This window comes from Notolepis coatsorum (assembly GCF_963971535.1).
Source record: "Notolepis coatsorum genome assembly, chromosome: 12".
Lineage (NCBI taxonomy): Eukaryota > Metazoa > Chordata > Actinopteri > Aulopiformes > Paralepididae > Notolepis > Notolepis coatsorum.
In genome coordinates, this window is record NC_140176.1 from 72,721,145 (window position 1) to 72,738,527 (window position 17,383).

The 17,383-nt window shown below is 40.4% G+C and overlaps 1 protein-coding gene across 1 annotated transcript in view; it reads left to right on the forward strand.

Annotated features, from left to right (window-relative positions):
- prkdc (protein kinase, DNA-activated, catalytic subunit) overlaps positions 1–17,383 on the forward strand; it is a gene marked incomplete at its 5' end in the record, with an annotated part of 219,814 nt that overhangs the window by 23,094 nt on the left and 179,337 nt on the right. The window contains 16 exons of the mRNA XM_084325881.1: positions 1,875–1,991; positions 2,929–3,078; positions 4,387–4,499; positions 4,709–4,868; positions 5,436–5,522; positions 6,028–6,147; positions 6,633–6,792; positions 7,020–7,129; positions 7,919–8,009; positions 8,662–8,825; positions 9,709–9,861; positions 11,799–11,906; positions 12,489–12,715; positions 13,127–13,221; positions 15,898–16,000; positions 17,119–17,252. Of these exons, the coding sequence (XP_084182007.1) occupies positions 1,875–1,991; positions 2,929–3,078; positions 4,387–4,499; positions 4,709–4,868; positions 5,436–5,522; positions 6,028–6,147; positions 6,633–6,792; positions 7,020–7,129; positions 7,919–8,009; positions 8,662–8,825; positions 9,709–9,861; positions 11,799–11,906; positions 12,489–12,715; positions 13,127–13,221; positions 15,898–16,000; positions 17,119–17,252 (2,092 nt within the window). The remainder of the gene's footprint in view (positions 1–1,874; positions 1,992–2,928; positions 3,079–4,386; positions 4,500–4,708; positions 4,869–5,435; positions 5,523–6,027; positions 6,148–6,632; positions 6,793–7,019; positions 7,130–7,918; positions 8,010–8,661; positions 8,826–9,708; positions 9,862–11,798; positions 11,907–12,488; positions 12,716–13,126; positions 13,222–15,897; positions 16,001–17,118; positions 17,253–17,383) is intronic.

Below are 17,383 nucleotides of genomic sequence, written 5' to 3' on the forward strand. Positions count from 1 at the left end.
TACAGATACCGGCAGGTGCAATTTCAGTGAGTTTTTCTGTCCAATGTTTTCTATGAAAGTCAGTGGAGAAATCAGACGGGGAAAACCACAGAACTCAAGCTAGAGGCTAGAATTGATTGATTGATTGAAAACTTTATTAACAGATTGCAGAATGGGTACAGTACAGCTCAATACATACAATTGTTAAGGGGATGCAGACCAGAGAAAGACTTTCGTCTTGTTTACATGAGGGTCCCCCATTTTCAATTCATCATAAGAATGGCCAATCTGCTTGACAGGGAAAGCCTTAGACTGCTAGCCAACAGCCTAGTGCAGTGTCATTTTGATTATGCTAGTGTAGCCTGGTTTGGGGGACTGTCAGTTTCATTAAAGAAACTACAGGTCACAGAATACGCTGATCATAGGCCATAAGGTGAAGCCTGAGAAGTGGCTAGAAAACGATTCTCGCAATTTTAGATTAGATTTACGGTAGATAGGCCGTAAGGTGAAGGCTGTATCGTTTCATCCCGTTCCCACCTCGGCGGACTACGCAATTTTCACTCTGGGTGAAAGATATATTGGTGTATGTTTTAGGAATAAAAAGTTCTCAATTTACAATCCTGCCCGTTTTGTGCAATCATAATTTTAAAGTCGGGACTAGATCTTTCCTCGCAAACGGATACTTGGTCACCGCATAGTTTTATTTGATGTAATTGGTGCGAGTTCGGTCACATGTCTTGCGTTCGACCAATAGCAGTTCTCTTTGTTGCGAGGATATGGCCGTCGGGCGACAACAAATATGACATCCACAGAGTAACGTTACAGATGGCATACAGTATCTGAAGAAAACTAGAATGCTAGTTATGTAAACAAAAACACAGCTAAACTGTCTCTCAGCACAGCATCAAATAGTGTATCCACATCTTGAGCTGCAGAACACGTTATGGCCTGTTTCTCAGCTGTATCCAGGCGTTTTTTTTTTCTTTCTATTTATTCATAAATCTACACCAATATATCTTTCACCCAGAGTGAAAATTGCGTAGTCCGCCGAGGTGGGAACGGGATGAAACGATACAGCCTTCACCTTACGGCCTATCAGGGTTGTGATGGGCTCAGGCCCTCGTGATCATGTTGGGAGGAGTCATTTTCAGGAGCTCAACTGGCTACCAGTTGAGGCCAGAGTAGCCCGGCTTATGCTCAACATGGTGCACAAAATAATCAATAACAGAGCCCCCAAATATTTTAGCAACTATTTTCCTAGTGTTAGGGAATCACACAGCCACAGAACGAGATCTAGCTTAGCAAACCTGCATCCTCCAAACAAAGATGGGACAGTGCTCATTTGCTCACACAGGAGCACAGGAGTGGAATGAGTTGCCTTTGACCACCAAACAGGGCTTCAACCTGTGTAGTTTCAAGGTGAACGTTAGCAAATGGCTCCTAGAAAATGTCCCAGAGTAACTCGGGAAGCTTCCTGTTTTAGTGTGGTGTAGTTTTAGTGTGTCTGTACATATTTTATTAATAATGTTGTATTTGACTTTTTAATCTTATTTTTAGCAATATACTGTGTAGGCTGATGATAATATATGTAATACATGTTTATGTAAATACTATGTGCTGCTGAGACCAAGCACCACAATGGAAATAAGTCTGACTTTTTTGTGCTATCCTTGATAATCTTAACTAACATTTGAATAATTGTCAAATAAACTAAACTAAAAAACAGTCCTAAGGCTGATGATGTAGTCCACATACTAAGACATAGGCCAGTCAGTCAATAACTATAGATGTAGATGGACAGATGATAACAACAGATGAATCTGGCACCTCCCCAACAGTGAAATGTTGAATGTGGTATACTGTACATCTTTAACACCATCCTCTTGTTTCCGTAGGAAGAGGCCAGTGGGAAGGATGACTCCTCCCACGTTCGTATTGGGAAGTGGAAGGTCCCGTCCTGTCAGGACTACCTTCCACTGTACAAGAGCCTTTTAGACTGTGATCGGCTAAAGGTATCCTGCCCTTTATTATCTTTTTCCAAAACAAAAAATACCAAATAAATGTCCACATAATCTTAACACCTATCCCAAAACATTATATAAATTGTCCCACAAAATTGCATTATGGGACACATGAAATGTGCTACGATGATTGCTTACAGCCTGCTGTGTAACCTGCATTGATTTGGTCCCATTTACCTGATACTGTTGCTGGTGCATGACATTCAGTCTGTGATGATTTCAAACTGAAATTCTGTCAGGTTCATAAATTGTCATCAATTACCAAATTAGTCATGGTTTGTCTATGGTTAAGTGAATCACCATTATGTAATGGAAAGAAAACTGTTAATTGAAGGATAATTCCCTCATCCTTAAATTCATTGCCCTATTCCCCTTATTCACCTTAGTTTTTCGTAGAGCTATGAACACATTCCAATTAGCTGATGACTTAATTCACTTCCATGTATTTCAACGCATGAAAACTAGGGCAGTGAAAAAAAAAGTCAGGTCATTGTGAGCTTGTGATTCCAACAGTTTTATTCTGCTGGATACATATAATTAACAATAGATTCAATTATATAATTTCATTAATTTGTGATAGTTAAAAAGGGGTAGGAATAAAAGTGTATACTTCTTCCTACTCCTTTTTCGAACAGGGTAAACTATGATTTGTTTATCTCCGTTTCTCTTTTGGTTGTAATTTTTTAAATGATTTTATTATCTTTTGTATATGTCAAATGAACAGATTTTTGTTTTTATACTTGTTCGAAAATAAAAAAAATCTTTCTGTTTGACTACTTCGGTTCATGAAGTGGCATTTTTATAACTCTGTTCTAAAAATGTCCGCATCCGTACCTCACATTGCATCAAACTTGACCAATATGACGGCTAGGTGAATAAGACAAATGGACATTTATAATGTAATCCATGTCCTGTTTATCCTTTTTAGGATTCAGGGTTTTTGGATGGAGCTTTTGAGATCCAGAACAACACTCTGGGGTCTTTGAGCCGTCTGCTGTACGACGAGGTTGTGAAATCAATTCTCCGCATTTTGGAGAAGTTGGACCTGTCTGTGCAAAAAGTCACCACGGCAGAAGAGGTGAGAATCTCAAAAGATTTCTGTTCATGTTCTCTCAACCAATTCTTATGAACTGAGAAAGACTCAAACACAAGAATGAAACTCGAATAGTTTAATGGCAGGTGGTCAGCTGAATACATACAGGGTCCCGTGAGCCTTCACCTTTTCAAAACTTGCATCAAAAAGTTCAGTCTTAGGGCGGCCAGGTGGCGTAGCGGAGATTGCGCTCGTCACCAACGCAGGAGATGCTGGGTTCGAGTCCAGCTCTCGGCGTTGCCACCAGCTTGGCTGGCCGTTCACACTAATACAATTGGCAGTATTAGGGGGTTGACGAAGCTGGCGGGTGGGAATCTGGCGTTGTGGACAGCGACGCCTACAGGTCAGGTCTCAGCGCTTGCTAAGCGGGGCAGGACTTGGTGGAGATAGCGTGCCCTCCCATGCGTTACACTTCACCAATGAGAGTCCTTGCTGCCAAGTGAAAAGACGTCACTGGCTGTCGGCGCACGTCTCGGAGGAAGCGTGCGATCGACTCGGGACGCCCTTGTACCGACTCGTAGGAGAGCATGCATAGAGCAGCCAGGTAGGGGAGGGGGGGGAATTGGCACAACGACAAATTGGGACAAAAACAAAAAACAAAAAAAAGTATATATAGAAAAAAAAAGTATATATAAAATAATAAAGAAAAATCAGTCTTCACATATATTTCCCAAATGCAACCAGTGTTTTGGCATATAATATAATACCCTTGTTTCCAGTTTTAAATAATTCTTTTTTTAACAGTTATTTTTGTTTACCATAAGTAATTTCTTTAAAAAATCAGATCTTCCATGTACAAGTCAAATTCTTCAATATATGTATGTGAATATACCCAAGGTTTAGGCGGTCAACTAAAATGAACGTAACTTTTTCAGAAAAAGATACAACACCTTTCTGAAATAGAGTATATATATAGGTGCATCACTTGATAGGGATCTGACTGTTTCTGGTTAACCAGTAGGCCTCTTTAAAGCAGAATGTCTGTCTGTGTTTCACTCTATGCACTCTTTTTGTTTTGCTTTCTGTTTTTGGTCGTTGTTTCTTTTCATGTTGAGTTTATGTAAGGAGGGGATCAGTTTTGTTTGTCTTTGATGTTTTGTGTCATGTATGACTGATAACTTTGAAAAGATAAAATATTCCCCAAAAGTTATTTGACGTATCTCCCCCCCTCCCCTTTCTTGATCCTCCAATCACAACGGTTGCTTCCCAAGGGAAGATGCATCAATTCTAAGATGAGAAATAGCCGGTAATGATCAAGTGTTCCATCATGTCATTTGCCTCTTTGTGTCTCAGGGCCAGGATGATGTGACTGGTATAGTCCTGCCTTCCTCGGACCCCACTGCACACCTCTTGCCCAATAAGGCCAAGGACTTCACAGCTTTCATCAACCTGGTAGACTTCTGCAGGTAATGGACATAAGAGTTGTAGTGTACCTGAATATATTATTAATGATACAAGCTTTTCGTGATATGATTAGGAAGGGACCACAATGAACCCTCATACCTTGGACTGATAACGACCCATAGAAATAAATCTTCAATGCCTGTGAATTGGCACTATTTGAGCAGCCACTGTAAGATCTGCGATGCCATTTCTCTGTCTGTGTCCTCTGCAGTGAGCTGCTGCTGAATAAACACGTGGAGTATTTCCAGCCGTGGGTTTACACACTGAGCCACGAGCTCATCATCCACTCCATCAGATATCCCCTCGTCAGTGGCTTCTACAAGCTGCTCTCTGTCGCCATGAAAATCGGCAAGAGAATCACGTTTTTCCAGGTATTTTCACTCACTGAAGGGCCTCGTGTTCCCCTCTGGAGGCCACATTGTTTGATGGTTAAACATATCTGGATTTCAATTGGGAGTACATTTACATTTTACATTTAGTCATTTAGCTGACGCTTTTATCCAAAGCGACTTACAAGTTCTGTACGACAAGCCATCAGGAAGGGCACAACTCTATCAGCTGAGCAACAATGTTCATCAAAGTGTTGAGTGCTACAGTGTAGGTTAGTTTATTAGGACAAGTGCATGACAGTACGGTTAGTTAGGGTTAGATTTTTTTTTTTTTTTTAATTCAGATAATGGTTGAAGAAGTGCGGAGTATGGGGGGGGGGGGGGGGGGGGGGGGGAATTCTCGGATACCGATACCCAATTTTCACCTGAGAACCAATACCAATATCTGAACTGGTCTGTTCTATTCCACGAAAAAATGCCCAGTCATCTCAAATATAAGGCGAAAATTTTTCTGGAATTCAACAAACTCAAAAAAAAGCAATGGCATTGCTACTCAATGGGTTCTTCAAACTGAACAAGTGATATGAATGAATGTTTTGTCTTGAACAGGGAGTTGCTCCTAAAGGCTTGGAGGCCAACCAGGTCGACACCGCAAGGACCGCCTGCTTTGCACTCTTTGCAAAGTTCGGAAAAGAGGTAAATTTCTTTGAATTGTATTGTGTCGACTACATGGTTCCTACACAGGTCTGGGGAAGCATGGAGACGTACAACGGAACATTCATTTGATCGTGAGGAATCGAAAGCACTATTGAGGTGTTGTGTTTTACGTCCTATGCTTTATTAGGATCCCATTAGTTGTCAAATGAATGACCGCTTGTCTTCCTGGGGTCGTCACAAGAAAATGATATAACCGAATACAAATACAGAATGTACCGGTAATTAATAATACAATTAAGATAAGAAGAAAAATACGGAAAGCATAAAGGAAATAAAAAAAATGTATACTCAATATTGAAGTACAATGAATGATTGAAGGCCTAACACATTCCAAAGAAAAAACGAATTTTGATAAAAAAAAGATAAAAAATAATCAATCGCATCATTACTACATCAGTCTCATTTACATCAGTTCACTTTTTAATATCTATATGTATTCTTGTTCCTTGTGGATACTGGTAGCATGTGTTGCGTGTCCCGCCAGGTGTGTGTGAGGATGAAGCAGTACAAAGACGAGCTGCTGGCATCCTGCCTGGCCTTCGTGCTCTCGCTGCACCACAGCATCGTGGCGCTGGACATCAGAGCCTACCTTCCCGCTCTGCAGGTGGGACTCACTCTTTTCAACAAGCTGTTTACGAAAATTAAAGCTGCACTACGCAGTTTTGTGGGGAGAGGGGTCTGTTTACATTCGAAGAGCCTACAGTTTGTTTACAAAACATAATGCTATACATGTGATTCTTAGAATGATTCCATCTTGTGTGATACATCGAAACAAAATAACGTTGAGGCGCCGTGAACCAAATGTAATCCTAGAATATACTTCTTTGAAGAGTAAATATGTATGTAAACCCCTGCCATTGAACACAACATTATTAAAACGGTAACTTTTCATGTGGCTTTCTCGCATCAAACAGCCATGTGTTCGCTTGTTATGCAGTATTCAGTCACCCAGGTGTATCTGGATTAGTGGGTTCTGTCTTATAAAGGTGAAACTGTCCGTGTACTCTAACTAATAAGGTGTGTGTGTGTGCGCGCGCGTGTGTGTGCGTGTGTATGTGTGTGTGTGCGCGCGCGCGTGTGTGATCCCAGGCGGCTCTGAAGCTGGGCCTGAGCCACACTCCTCTGGCCAACGCGGCACTAGACGCCCTGGAGGACTGGTCCTCCAACATCCCCCTTGAGACCATGAGGCCCTGCTACCAGATCATCCTGCCCCATCTAGACGGATACCTAAAAACCACCACCACTAATGGTGCACCCCAATGTTTTCCCAGTTTGTTCTTTATTCCGTTTAAAAAAACGTTTTACTTTTTTTTTAGATTGATTGCATATGGTATGAATTGGCACAGCGATGGATATCATTGATCGGTTTTTGTTGGCGTATTTACTTTAATATTAAAGTTAGACTACAACTTTTGACCACTAAAATATACAGAATTGGTGAATATATTTCCATCCCTTCGTTGACTTTGATTTCAGATAAGGATGAGAGCGGCTGGGAGGTGATGTCCACCTTGTCCTCGAGGAAGGAGAAAGGATACGGCAGAATGATGACCAGACTCCTGAAGAAGTCCAAGCAGCTTGGCATGGTAACAGAGGAGTAACAACGCTTTCTTTTTAGCATTTACGGAGCAGTTTGCTTTATCCAACTGGATGCCATCTTAATAAAGAAAACTGGACTTGGGTGGGAAAACTAAGGCTAATATATTGCAGGCTAAGTTGCCAGTAAGCCACCCAATGGGAGATGTGCGTACGGCACATGCTCAGATCGTTGTTTGGTGTTTGGGGAACAAATCAATGGAAATGCAGACACATTCTAACTACGTATGTGTGATACCCTAATTTCTTCACAGGATGCGATGCAATATTAGGGTTGTGACATCTCCTCCATTTACCCTCCTTGGGGAAAACAAGGAATTTGTCTGAGCTGCCTTCATCACACGGCTGCCATTTTGGTTAATGGGGTGGGAAGATGCAGAAGATGGGAATAGTTATGAAAATTATTTCCATTTTGACATTTTTATAGTTTTAATATTGATTGACTACAATGGGTCTTTTTGAATGAAAAGGCAGCCATTCAATGCAATTCTCCTGGTTTTGATTAACGATGGCATGTGAATAAAGCCAATTGTTTCCCATGTCATAATGGCTGTTAAGAATTTAATAAAAAAATAATCATTTTGTTATCAAAATTATAAAAAAAAAGGTGGAAGTTATTTCCACAACTAGGATCTTAGATCTCAATGTGTTCTCAATACATCTTGGGTGCATTCACACCTGTACTTGCTTACTGTACCTGCTGTTGGATGACCCAGATCGGACCTTAATGGCCGGTGGAAACGGCCTCACTGACTCGAGTTGTGTACTGTGCGTGTCAGGAGGAAGATACCCCTGTTGCCATGGTGAGGCTCAGGGTGGTGCGGCTGCTGGGACACCTGGGAGGACAGCTCAACAGAAATCTGGTGACCGGTAGGAAACCGCCATAGAACTAGGAACTGACTGATTCCTATTCAAATCTACATGCTTGCATGTTCCATCTGACTGGGTGTCTGCCATAGAACGTTTGATAATGTTGTCATTGATAATGAGTCTTGGGAATTGGGTTGGGTTGGGGCATGAGACAAAAAAAAGCTGATGTGTTGCCATGGCGAAGGTGTCATTTGGATGAACATTGCAGTGGCAGATGTGATAAGCAAAGCAATCCAACCTTACTATTTATTGACACATAAAACAATGCTCATTTGCATGATATTAGTAGTCTACATTTATTAATTTATTTGATTGTTGTTGTTGTTGTTGTTAAACAAGAAAGGGCCATGATGTACTGGGAATGGCCCCATTCAAGTTATGTGGGATCCACACTACTCCCCTTCCCCAAAGGCACCCATACATACACCCATACAGTATAGTTAGAAGAACACCATTTACCCAAACTTACCTGATGCAGGCATGCAAATGGACGGTTAATGAGCAAAATATGGATAGATGCAAAAACATTCTGCACAATAATTGGCATTAAGCATTTTATTAACTGAAAAGGACCAAATGTGAGACTGCAAAATAACTCACGTTTCAATGTGCCAGAAATGTAATTGCGGGTGTTCGCATGTTGCCTTTTTAGCGGTGTCGGCAGAGGAGATGATGAAGAAGTTTGTTGCCTGGGATTCGGAGAAAAGGTTGAGCTTTGCAGTTCCCTTCAGTGACATGAAGCCAGTCATCTACCTCGACCCTTTTCTACCTCGCATCGCTGAACTGGCTCTGTCCACCAGCGACAGACAAACCAAAGTACGTCCCCATGATGGTGGAAGGTCTCTAATACACCATCATTATAGTTTCATACAAACTTAAAATGTTAGTTTTTGTAAAACTTTTTAGTACCGGTACATTTTAGTAAAAACTTTTTTTAAATTATAATACTTATAATAATTAGTATTTGTATAATAATAATAACATTATTATTATTATTATTATTATTATTATTATTATTATTATTATTATTATTATTATTATTATTATTATTATTATTATTATTATTATTATTATTATTATTATTATTATTATTATTATTATTATTATTGATTTATTTATCCTTTTTTATTTGAGTTTGCATATATGAAAAACTTTGAAGTGATTGTACACATTCTCAGTAGATGGATTTTCCAGTAACTCTGAAATTTGCTATGGACTCTCAAAATGACTTGTATCATTCCCATAGAGGCTTGAACCCCATAATATAGGGGCGTGCAATATACTTGGAATATGATATCACAATAGCTTTAAATCTTTTTTTATTTACATGTTTTTGATCAAATTGTCAGCGTGGTGTTTTCATTCAAAAGGGTACGGTATATTTTAATAACATTTTCATCCCAAAATCTTTAATACTGCTGCAAGGAAAGATTTTTAGATGAACTTATATGTATAATTTGATCATTTGCATATATCTGTGATGACATGGATCCATGATGGTATACCTGGATATTCTGTATACCTCCCAACTGTACCACAATTGCTATGTGTGGCTGTAATTTAATTTAAATGAATTATCCGACTTGTTCACAGTATGCAATCTTGTATTCATTCAGACATGGTGACTAACTGCTTACTGAATGCTATTGCAACAACCTAGTGATTCTTACACATGCTGACTGGTTTTGTCTTGGTGCAGGTGGCAGCCTGTGAGCTGCTCCACAGCCTGGTGGTCTACATGGTTGGGAAGAGCGCTCAGATGGTGGAAGGGGAGAACAGGTTGCCTCCCATGTACAACCTGCACAAGAGGTTGTTTCCTGTGCTGCTGCGTCTGGCCTGTGATGTGGATCAGGTTAGTGGGCTCTCTTTGTTTGACTTAAAGGATAACTTAGTTATTTTGGACCGTAGACGCTATTCACGATTGGTCTACCATTTACCTAACACATTTAGGTAAATGTGCCCACATGTACACAGGTATTTTGGAAACCAAGGTTTTTCCTCCTTTGTTTTACACCAATGTTTTTTTTATCTCTCAATCCCACTACAACAATGCACATGAAATTACCTGGACTGGAGGCTGTAGAGGAGCTCTCCATGGTCCTGATTCTCCATTAAAATAAATATCCCTATACGTGTGGACTGGGCCATTAGTCATTATGTTAACCCGTCCATATGAATACACTGTTTTAATTTTATTTAGTTTATTCACCCTGGCAGGAGTTTTCAAAAAGGTACGGCTTCAGTGACATAAAGCGCAGTTTGTGTGTGGACGAAAGGCAAAACCGCATAGAAAAACCTATGGTTTAAAAGATACCTTTTTATTATCCAGAGGGAAATTTGACACTGCAAATCGCTCACATTAAACATTTAGACAGAACATGTCACGAATAAGAATAACAAAACAAATTTCCTAAGAATAGAATAAAATATACAGTAAAAATATACTGAAGTCTACAGTACTGTAGGTGTAATAATGCACAGTGCTGTTTAAAAAGTAAAAGTCCAGGAAGATGGTAACTGTCACTCTGTGCTCAGTGATGCAGTGAGGCACAGTGATGCATTGTATAGTCTGATGGCTGTCGGAATGAAGGACTTCCTGTGCCGTTCAGTGCTGCATTTAGGTAGTGTGAGCCTAGCACTGAACACGCTCCTCCTGTCAGCCAAGTCTGTGTATAGTGGGTGGGAGGAGTTTTCCCTGATGGTCTGGAGCTTAGCAAGGCTCCTCCTCTCCGCCACCCTCGCTAGAGAGTCCAGCTCCACCCCAACCACGCTACTGGCCTTCCTGATCAGCTTATCCAGCCTCTTTGTATCCCCTGCTCTCAGTCTGCTGCCCCAGCAGGTCACAGCGTACAAGAAGGCGCCCGCCACCACCGACTCATAGAACATCCTCAACATCCTTGTACAGACATTGAAGGATCTCAGCCTTCTGAGGAAGTAGAGTCGGCTCTGGCCCTTCTTGTACAGTGCCTCTGCATGTGTTGACCCGTTCAGTTTGTTGTCGATGTGCACACGGAGGTATTTGTTTTGTACTCTTCAACCATGTCCACATCGACTCCCCTGATGGAAACGGGGGTCACAGGTGCACTCCTCCTCCTACCCAGCTCCACCACCAGTTCCCTGGTCTTTGCCACATTTAGCTGCAGGTGGTTTTTGTCGCACCATGTGACGAAGTCCACTACCAGTTCCCGGTATTCCCTCTCGTCACCGTCCTTTATACATCCCACTATCGCAGAGTCATCAGAAAACTTCTGAAGGTGGCAGGACTCTGACCGATAGTGGAAGTCGTTGGTGAAGAGGAAGGGAGAGAGGACTGTCCCCTGCGGGGCCCCGGTGTTGCTGACCAGTCTGTCTGACACACAGCTCCGTAGGCGCACGTACTGTGGTCTGCCCGTCAGATAGTCAACAACCCAGGACACCAGGGGAGCCTCTACCTGCATCGCCTCCAACTTCTCACCCAGCAGCCCTTATGGTATCAAAAGCACTGGAGAAGTCAAAGAACATGACTCAGTGCTCCCCGGCTTGTCTAGGTGAGTGTAGGCTCAGTTCAGCAGGTAGATGACAGCATCCTCTACCCCCAGTCGGGGCTGGTAGGTGAACTGGAGTGGGTCTAGGTGGGGTATGTGTGGACATGGCCGTAGTCTAATGTTACCATTGCATGAAGCTAAACTGAAATTTTATTCTACAATAAAGAAGCAGTCCATAGTTTTATTTCTCTGCTGATGGTAATAAGATGTTGTCAAGAAGGGTGGACAGAGTGAGGTAGGATCACCTCTGTGTGTTGGTTTCCAGGTTACCAGACAGCTGTTTGAGCCACTGGTGATGCAGCTAATCCACTGGTTTACCAACAACAAGAAGTTTGAGAGTCAAGATACAGTAGCTGTCCTTGAGGCCATTATGGTAAGATTCCCCATTGTCTTATTATTTGGATTGATTTCATACTTTTCAAGTGTTTGTCTCGTACCGTTTGACCTGGCGTGTTTTGTTGTGATTGTTCTCTTTGAATAAGATTAGCTCCCAGCACCGTACAACTTTTAAAATGGCCACAATCCTCTACATTCCTGTCATAGGGGAAAGCATCCACTATAAATTGTTGTGTGATATAAATTATGCACTTTGAGAGAAGGTTTGAATCATGTAACTATACGACTAGCAATTGTCAAAACTTTGCACTTGAAGGAACACCTAGAGTCCTAGACAAACCTGCTCTAATGGGAACTTAGAATTTTGACCAGTAACCAATTTATCAATTTTAACTTTTTAACTTTAAAATGTTTGCTTGTATGCTTATTGCTCAGAGTGGTTTAGAACCATGTTTCCCATTAGTTGCCTGAGGTTGTGCCCCACCAGACCTTTGTCTCCTCAGCCTACCTTCTATCTTCCTGAGAAAATAACAAAAAAGGGACGCAAACTGCCCACTCTCCACTACAATTTATATAAAAAGCAAAAGTACCGTATACAGAAATGGGTCTCTTGTTGCAGGATGGTGTGATTGACCCAGTGGATAGCACTCTGCGAGACTTCTGTGGCCGCTGCATCGAAGAGTTTGTCAAGTGGTCTATCAAGCAGACCACCCCCAAGCAGCAAGAGAATAGCCCGGCCAACATCAAGTCTCTGTTCAAGCGCATCTACAGCCTGGCTCTACACCCCAATGGCTTCAAACGACTGGGTGCTTCCCTGGCGTTCAATAACATCTACAGACAATTCAGGTCACGTTCTTTCCTGTCTGCACAGAGCTTCCAAATTAAAAGACCCATTTACTATCAAACAAGTTTATGTTTTCTATAGTCTATCTTTGTATTGTCGTTGTTACTACAGTGTTATTACAGTAAATAAATGGCTGCAACATAGAGAGGAAAAGGTGTATTCACACCATTTCTCATGGAGGTTCACAACACCTACTGTATAAACAAATGGGTATAATATAAATAAAAAATGGGGTTATATATGCCCTATTCTCGCACAAAGGCAATGCATAATGGCTCCTGAAAGAAAGGGTAGGTTACAGCCAGGGTGAACCCAGAATTGCATATACAAAGATGTCCAGATGCTCACATGGTCAATGTACTTAGATCTTAGAGGGTTAAATATCCAGTGTGACTATCTGTTTGTCTCTGTAGGGAGGAGAACACCTTGGTGGAACAGTTCATCTTCGAAGCGCTGGTCATATTTGTGGAAAGTCTGGCTCTTGCTCACTCAGATGAGCGTTCCATGGGTAATTATTAAGCCATATCATACAGTATGTGAGGGAGCGCTATATTGTGGCTGTTGGCACCATTGTTATGGTGTCGTAGAGCATGATCATTAACACGTTCAGTGCCCAGCAGGGGGCACACGATTTAGTGCTTGAATGCCCAGCCTCCACTTCAATGTTAGCGTTAATATCGCCTAATCTATGTTTTAAATTATGGCTATGTGTCTAATCTGCCCGTCGCTTATCGGTTCATTTCTGTTTTATAGCATCTTGAAAAGCCCTTGTTTTCTTTTTTTTTTAAACTTAAATTTTTTATTAACATTTATTTAGACAGACAGCACTTACAAAAAATAAATAATAAAAAATGAAGAGACTAGTATCACAATAAAAACAAAAGGAAAAAACAGTGCACATAAATATTTACATGGGTATCACATGGTTAGTTGTCTGGTTCCCCTACTGTTGTTTTCTAGGTATTTGATACAAAGGCTGATTGTGTATCTCCCTTAAACAGGCATAAACAGGTAATTCCTACTCAGAGACAATAAATGCTGACTAAGGTTTGTATGTGTGATCTGGGTCCAGAGACCCTCCTTGAGTTTCTTTCTTCCCTTCTCCTTCGTCCTTTCTTTTTTTTTCTCTTGTTTATTAACTTTCACTTTGCCTTTTGTTTCACCCATACACAAACCACATCAACCCTGAATATTTAATATCACACCGTTAAACAGACATAAATAATAAGGTATAAAAGCATTCAGCACTTGTAATATCCCAAAAACAAAATAGATAATATTAACTAAAGTACAGGTGTGTGACATGGGTTCATAGACCCTGCTTGAACATCTTTCCTCCTTTACCCTTCGCTCTCTTGTGTTGCATTTGGTTCTTCCTCTGTGATGTCGTTCTCGTTCCTTTTATAATCCTCCCACTTTCCCCATCTTTCCCCAAATTTCTCTTCCTGTAACCTCAGCATGTGTGTTATCCTTTCCATATCCTGTATTTCTTCCACTATTCCTACCCATTTTGCTATTGTCGGTGGGTCTTCCTTATACCACAGTCTCGTTATTGCTTTTCTGGCCGCTATCAACATTATCTTTATTAAATATTTGTCCCCTCCTTGTATTCCCTCGTGTGTCAGGCCTCCTAAGTAAAGCACCAGTCCTGTTTGTGGTATCCCGTATCCTAATATTCTGATCATTGCTTCCCCTATCTCCTCCCAATACCCCTTCAGCTTCTGACATGAAAAGCCCTCGTTTTCAAAGAAAATAAAAATATTCCATAATAAATGGAATATTCTAGAATACACAAAAAACATTCTCATTTTTCTGCCTATTTATGAATAGTTTTCAAATAAACGCTAGATTATCGATAGTATATGTGTACGTATGCACGCTATATAGGCGATCTGATATCTGCTCTGATATATTTCCTGATCGCTCGCACAGCCAAACAGCCATATCAAACATAGGGGAAAAGCTTATATCTCCGTGAAAACAGGTCTGATTATCCTAAGACTGGTAAAATAGATTCCTTACCTGAGATCAGATGGTATCCAAAAAGATTATTCCAATTCCCGATCGCCATTCCAAAAATCAATCCTTTTATTGATCCAATGCTACATACTGTAAAGACATATTACACGCTGTTCTGATGGTCCACAATGACTGGAATCATCTCCGGTTACATGCGCGAGAAGTAAAATGTGGATTCCGGAGTTTTTTTTTCTCATCCATTTTCATTGAGTCCATTCCAAAAGGGTGCATTACCATCTGGGAGACGATAGGGGGCGCTTTTTTCACATCTGAGCTCCTGATGAGGCTGGTTTCCCAACGGTAGACTCGGTTGATGAAATATGAATTCAGATTGCTAATAAAAAAAAACCACGCTAATTGTCGTGCTGGGCATTCAGGGGGCGGGCTGTTAACACGTGTTATGTCGTGGCTGGCATCCAAAGTGTTAATATTTTATTGGTTTATATGAAAATGTTTACATACTCCTTTAACCCTTTCACTGCCACACTACCAAACGGTTAACCCTTTCACTGTGACAATACACATAAGGTTAACCCTTTCACTGCCACACGACAGCCGGTTAACGACCGTCGGTTGTGTGATAGTAAAGGGTTAACCTTCTGTCGTGTGGCAGTGAGATGGTTAAAACACAAGGTTAAACAAATACCAAAGCTTTATTTTAGGCTTCACTCGTTCCTATGCAATGTAAGTTTACCACTTCCTATGCTGCTGTTATATAAGCACTCAGGATATTTCCCATTCAATGCGTGTTTGGAACTAAATGTTGTATAATGGTTTTTATAGTTGAATTTCAGGGTTGTTGTGGTCTGATTTTCTTAGTCATAGTATTGTCAAAATATGTAATAAAAAAAAATGTCCTCCTTTTATTTTGTATGTATTATCATAATTAAATTATTTTTTGAGTTTAAATGTTTATAATTGCATGTGTCAAAGAAATTCTGACAATTTTACTATTGAAGCAGAACATTTCCTGAAAACCCATTATGTAGTTTTACAATAAGTATAGAAACGATTGCACTAGTACACACGTCTATTGACCTATCTTAAACCCTTCCCTCTTTTCTTTATCCTTTCTTAATCACAACTGTTGCTTCCCTCTGAGATTTGAGGCGATTTGAGGAGAGGGCCTTGCGGTGATCAGCAGTGGTTTTGTCCATATCTACAGGAACCTTGCAGCAGTGTGGCAGTGCCATTGACCATCTGAAGAGAGTCATCAAATACAAGGCAGTCAGCCTCAACAAGCACAACAACAAGAGACGCATTCCCAGGTTGGTACTTTACACACACTTGGCGAAAGCCACAGTTTGAGGTGCATGGCAGTAGGCTGACAGACAATAGTAATAGTTTCACATCCCGCTGTAACTCTTAACTACTGCATATGCCAATTTTTTCTCAATGGTTACAATACAATAGTGAACAAAGTGTTAAAAAAATTGCTTCTGTTCAGTGTAGAGCTTTATTAATAAATACATTGTGAAATTATGTCTCCAAACTAAAATAAGAAATACATTGTGGTGTAATTGAAGTATCCCATTTCTGCTTTGCACTATATAGTATATTGTATATTAGTATATTGCATAGTATATTGTATATTGTATGGTAACTCAGTTACCATACTGCATTGAACATTGTACATACCGTATGTATATACTGACCACTGTCTACGTACGTGACTTCTATTTTTTACTTCTATTTTACATGCTATACTATTTTATTTCATACTTATCTTTTGTCTAGCACAGTCTCTGGAGCATAACAGAAAGAAGCATTTTGTATAAAGGTATTCTGTACTTCTGTATGACAACTATTAAAGAAACTTGAAACTAATGTATGTTTTAATACCTATTTGAATTTGATGCAAATTTGCAATGCATGAGGGTCATCCTTTTGTGTTAAATGGCTGCATAAAGCAAGCATTTGTTGACTCATGTTGATAAGAGTATTAAAACTTGGAACTTGAAAAAGATCTGTTTAAGGTAGATAAACATTTTTTTTAATGCGATTAATCGCGAGTTAACTATGGACAATCATTTTCACAAATATTTTAATCGATTGACGGCACTAGTTATAATACAACTCCAGATTAATGTATGTTTTAATATTTTATTTATACCTATTTAGCTTTATAATTCTGATTCGGAAACATTTCACTGAAAGCAGGATTGGGCTCCTTTTGAAAGATGACTATTCCATGCTCTAGTCCAATTAAATGGGGCAAATGGTCACATACTAGACCTTTTTCTTTATTATATTTGTCCTTGATAGTGTTGAGCAAAACCACATCTCCTCTAGCACTCCTTTTATTTCCTGTCATGGGGTTTCAGTGTCCAGTAATCTCCTTTTTTCATCATCCAGTAATATTTCTTTCCTTATCTTCTTTGTCAAGGGGATTTCCTCCGGGTGAAGAGGTTTGCCTATCAGACCTGGTCCTGTGGCTTCTGGAGCAGTGTGGCCGACCACAGACAGAGTGTCGCCACAAATGCATGGAACTCTTCTATGAGTTCATTCCACTGCTCCCAGGTGAGCAACCTTTTGTGATCACTGTTCACAGTGAGTGATGCTTCATCTTACAACGTATCAGCTTCATCTCACAAGATATCAGCTTCATCTTACAACGTATCAGCTTAATCTCACAAGATATCGGCTTAATC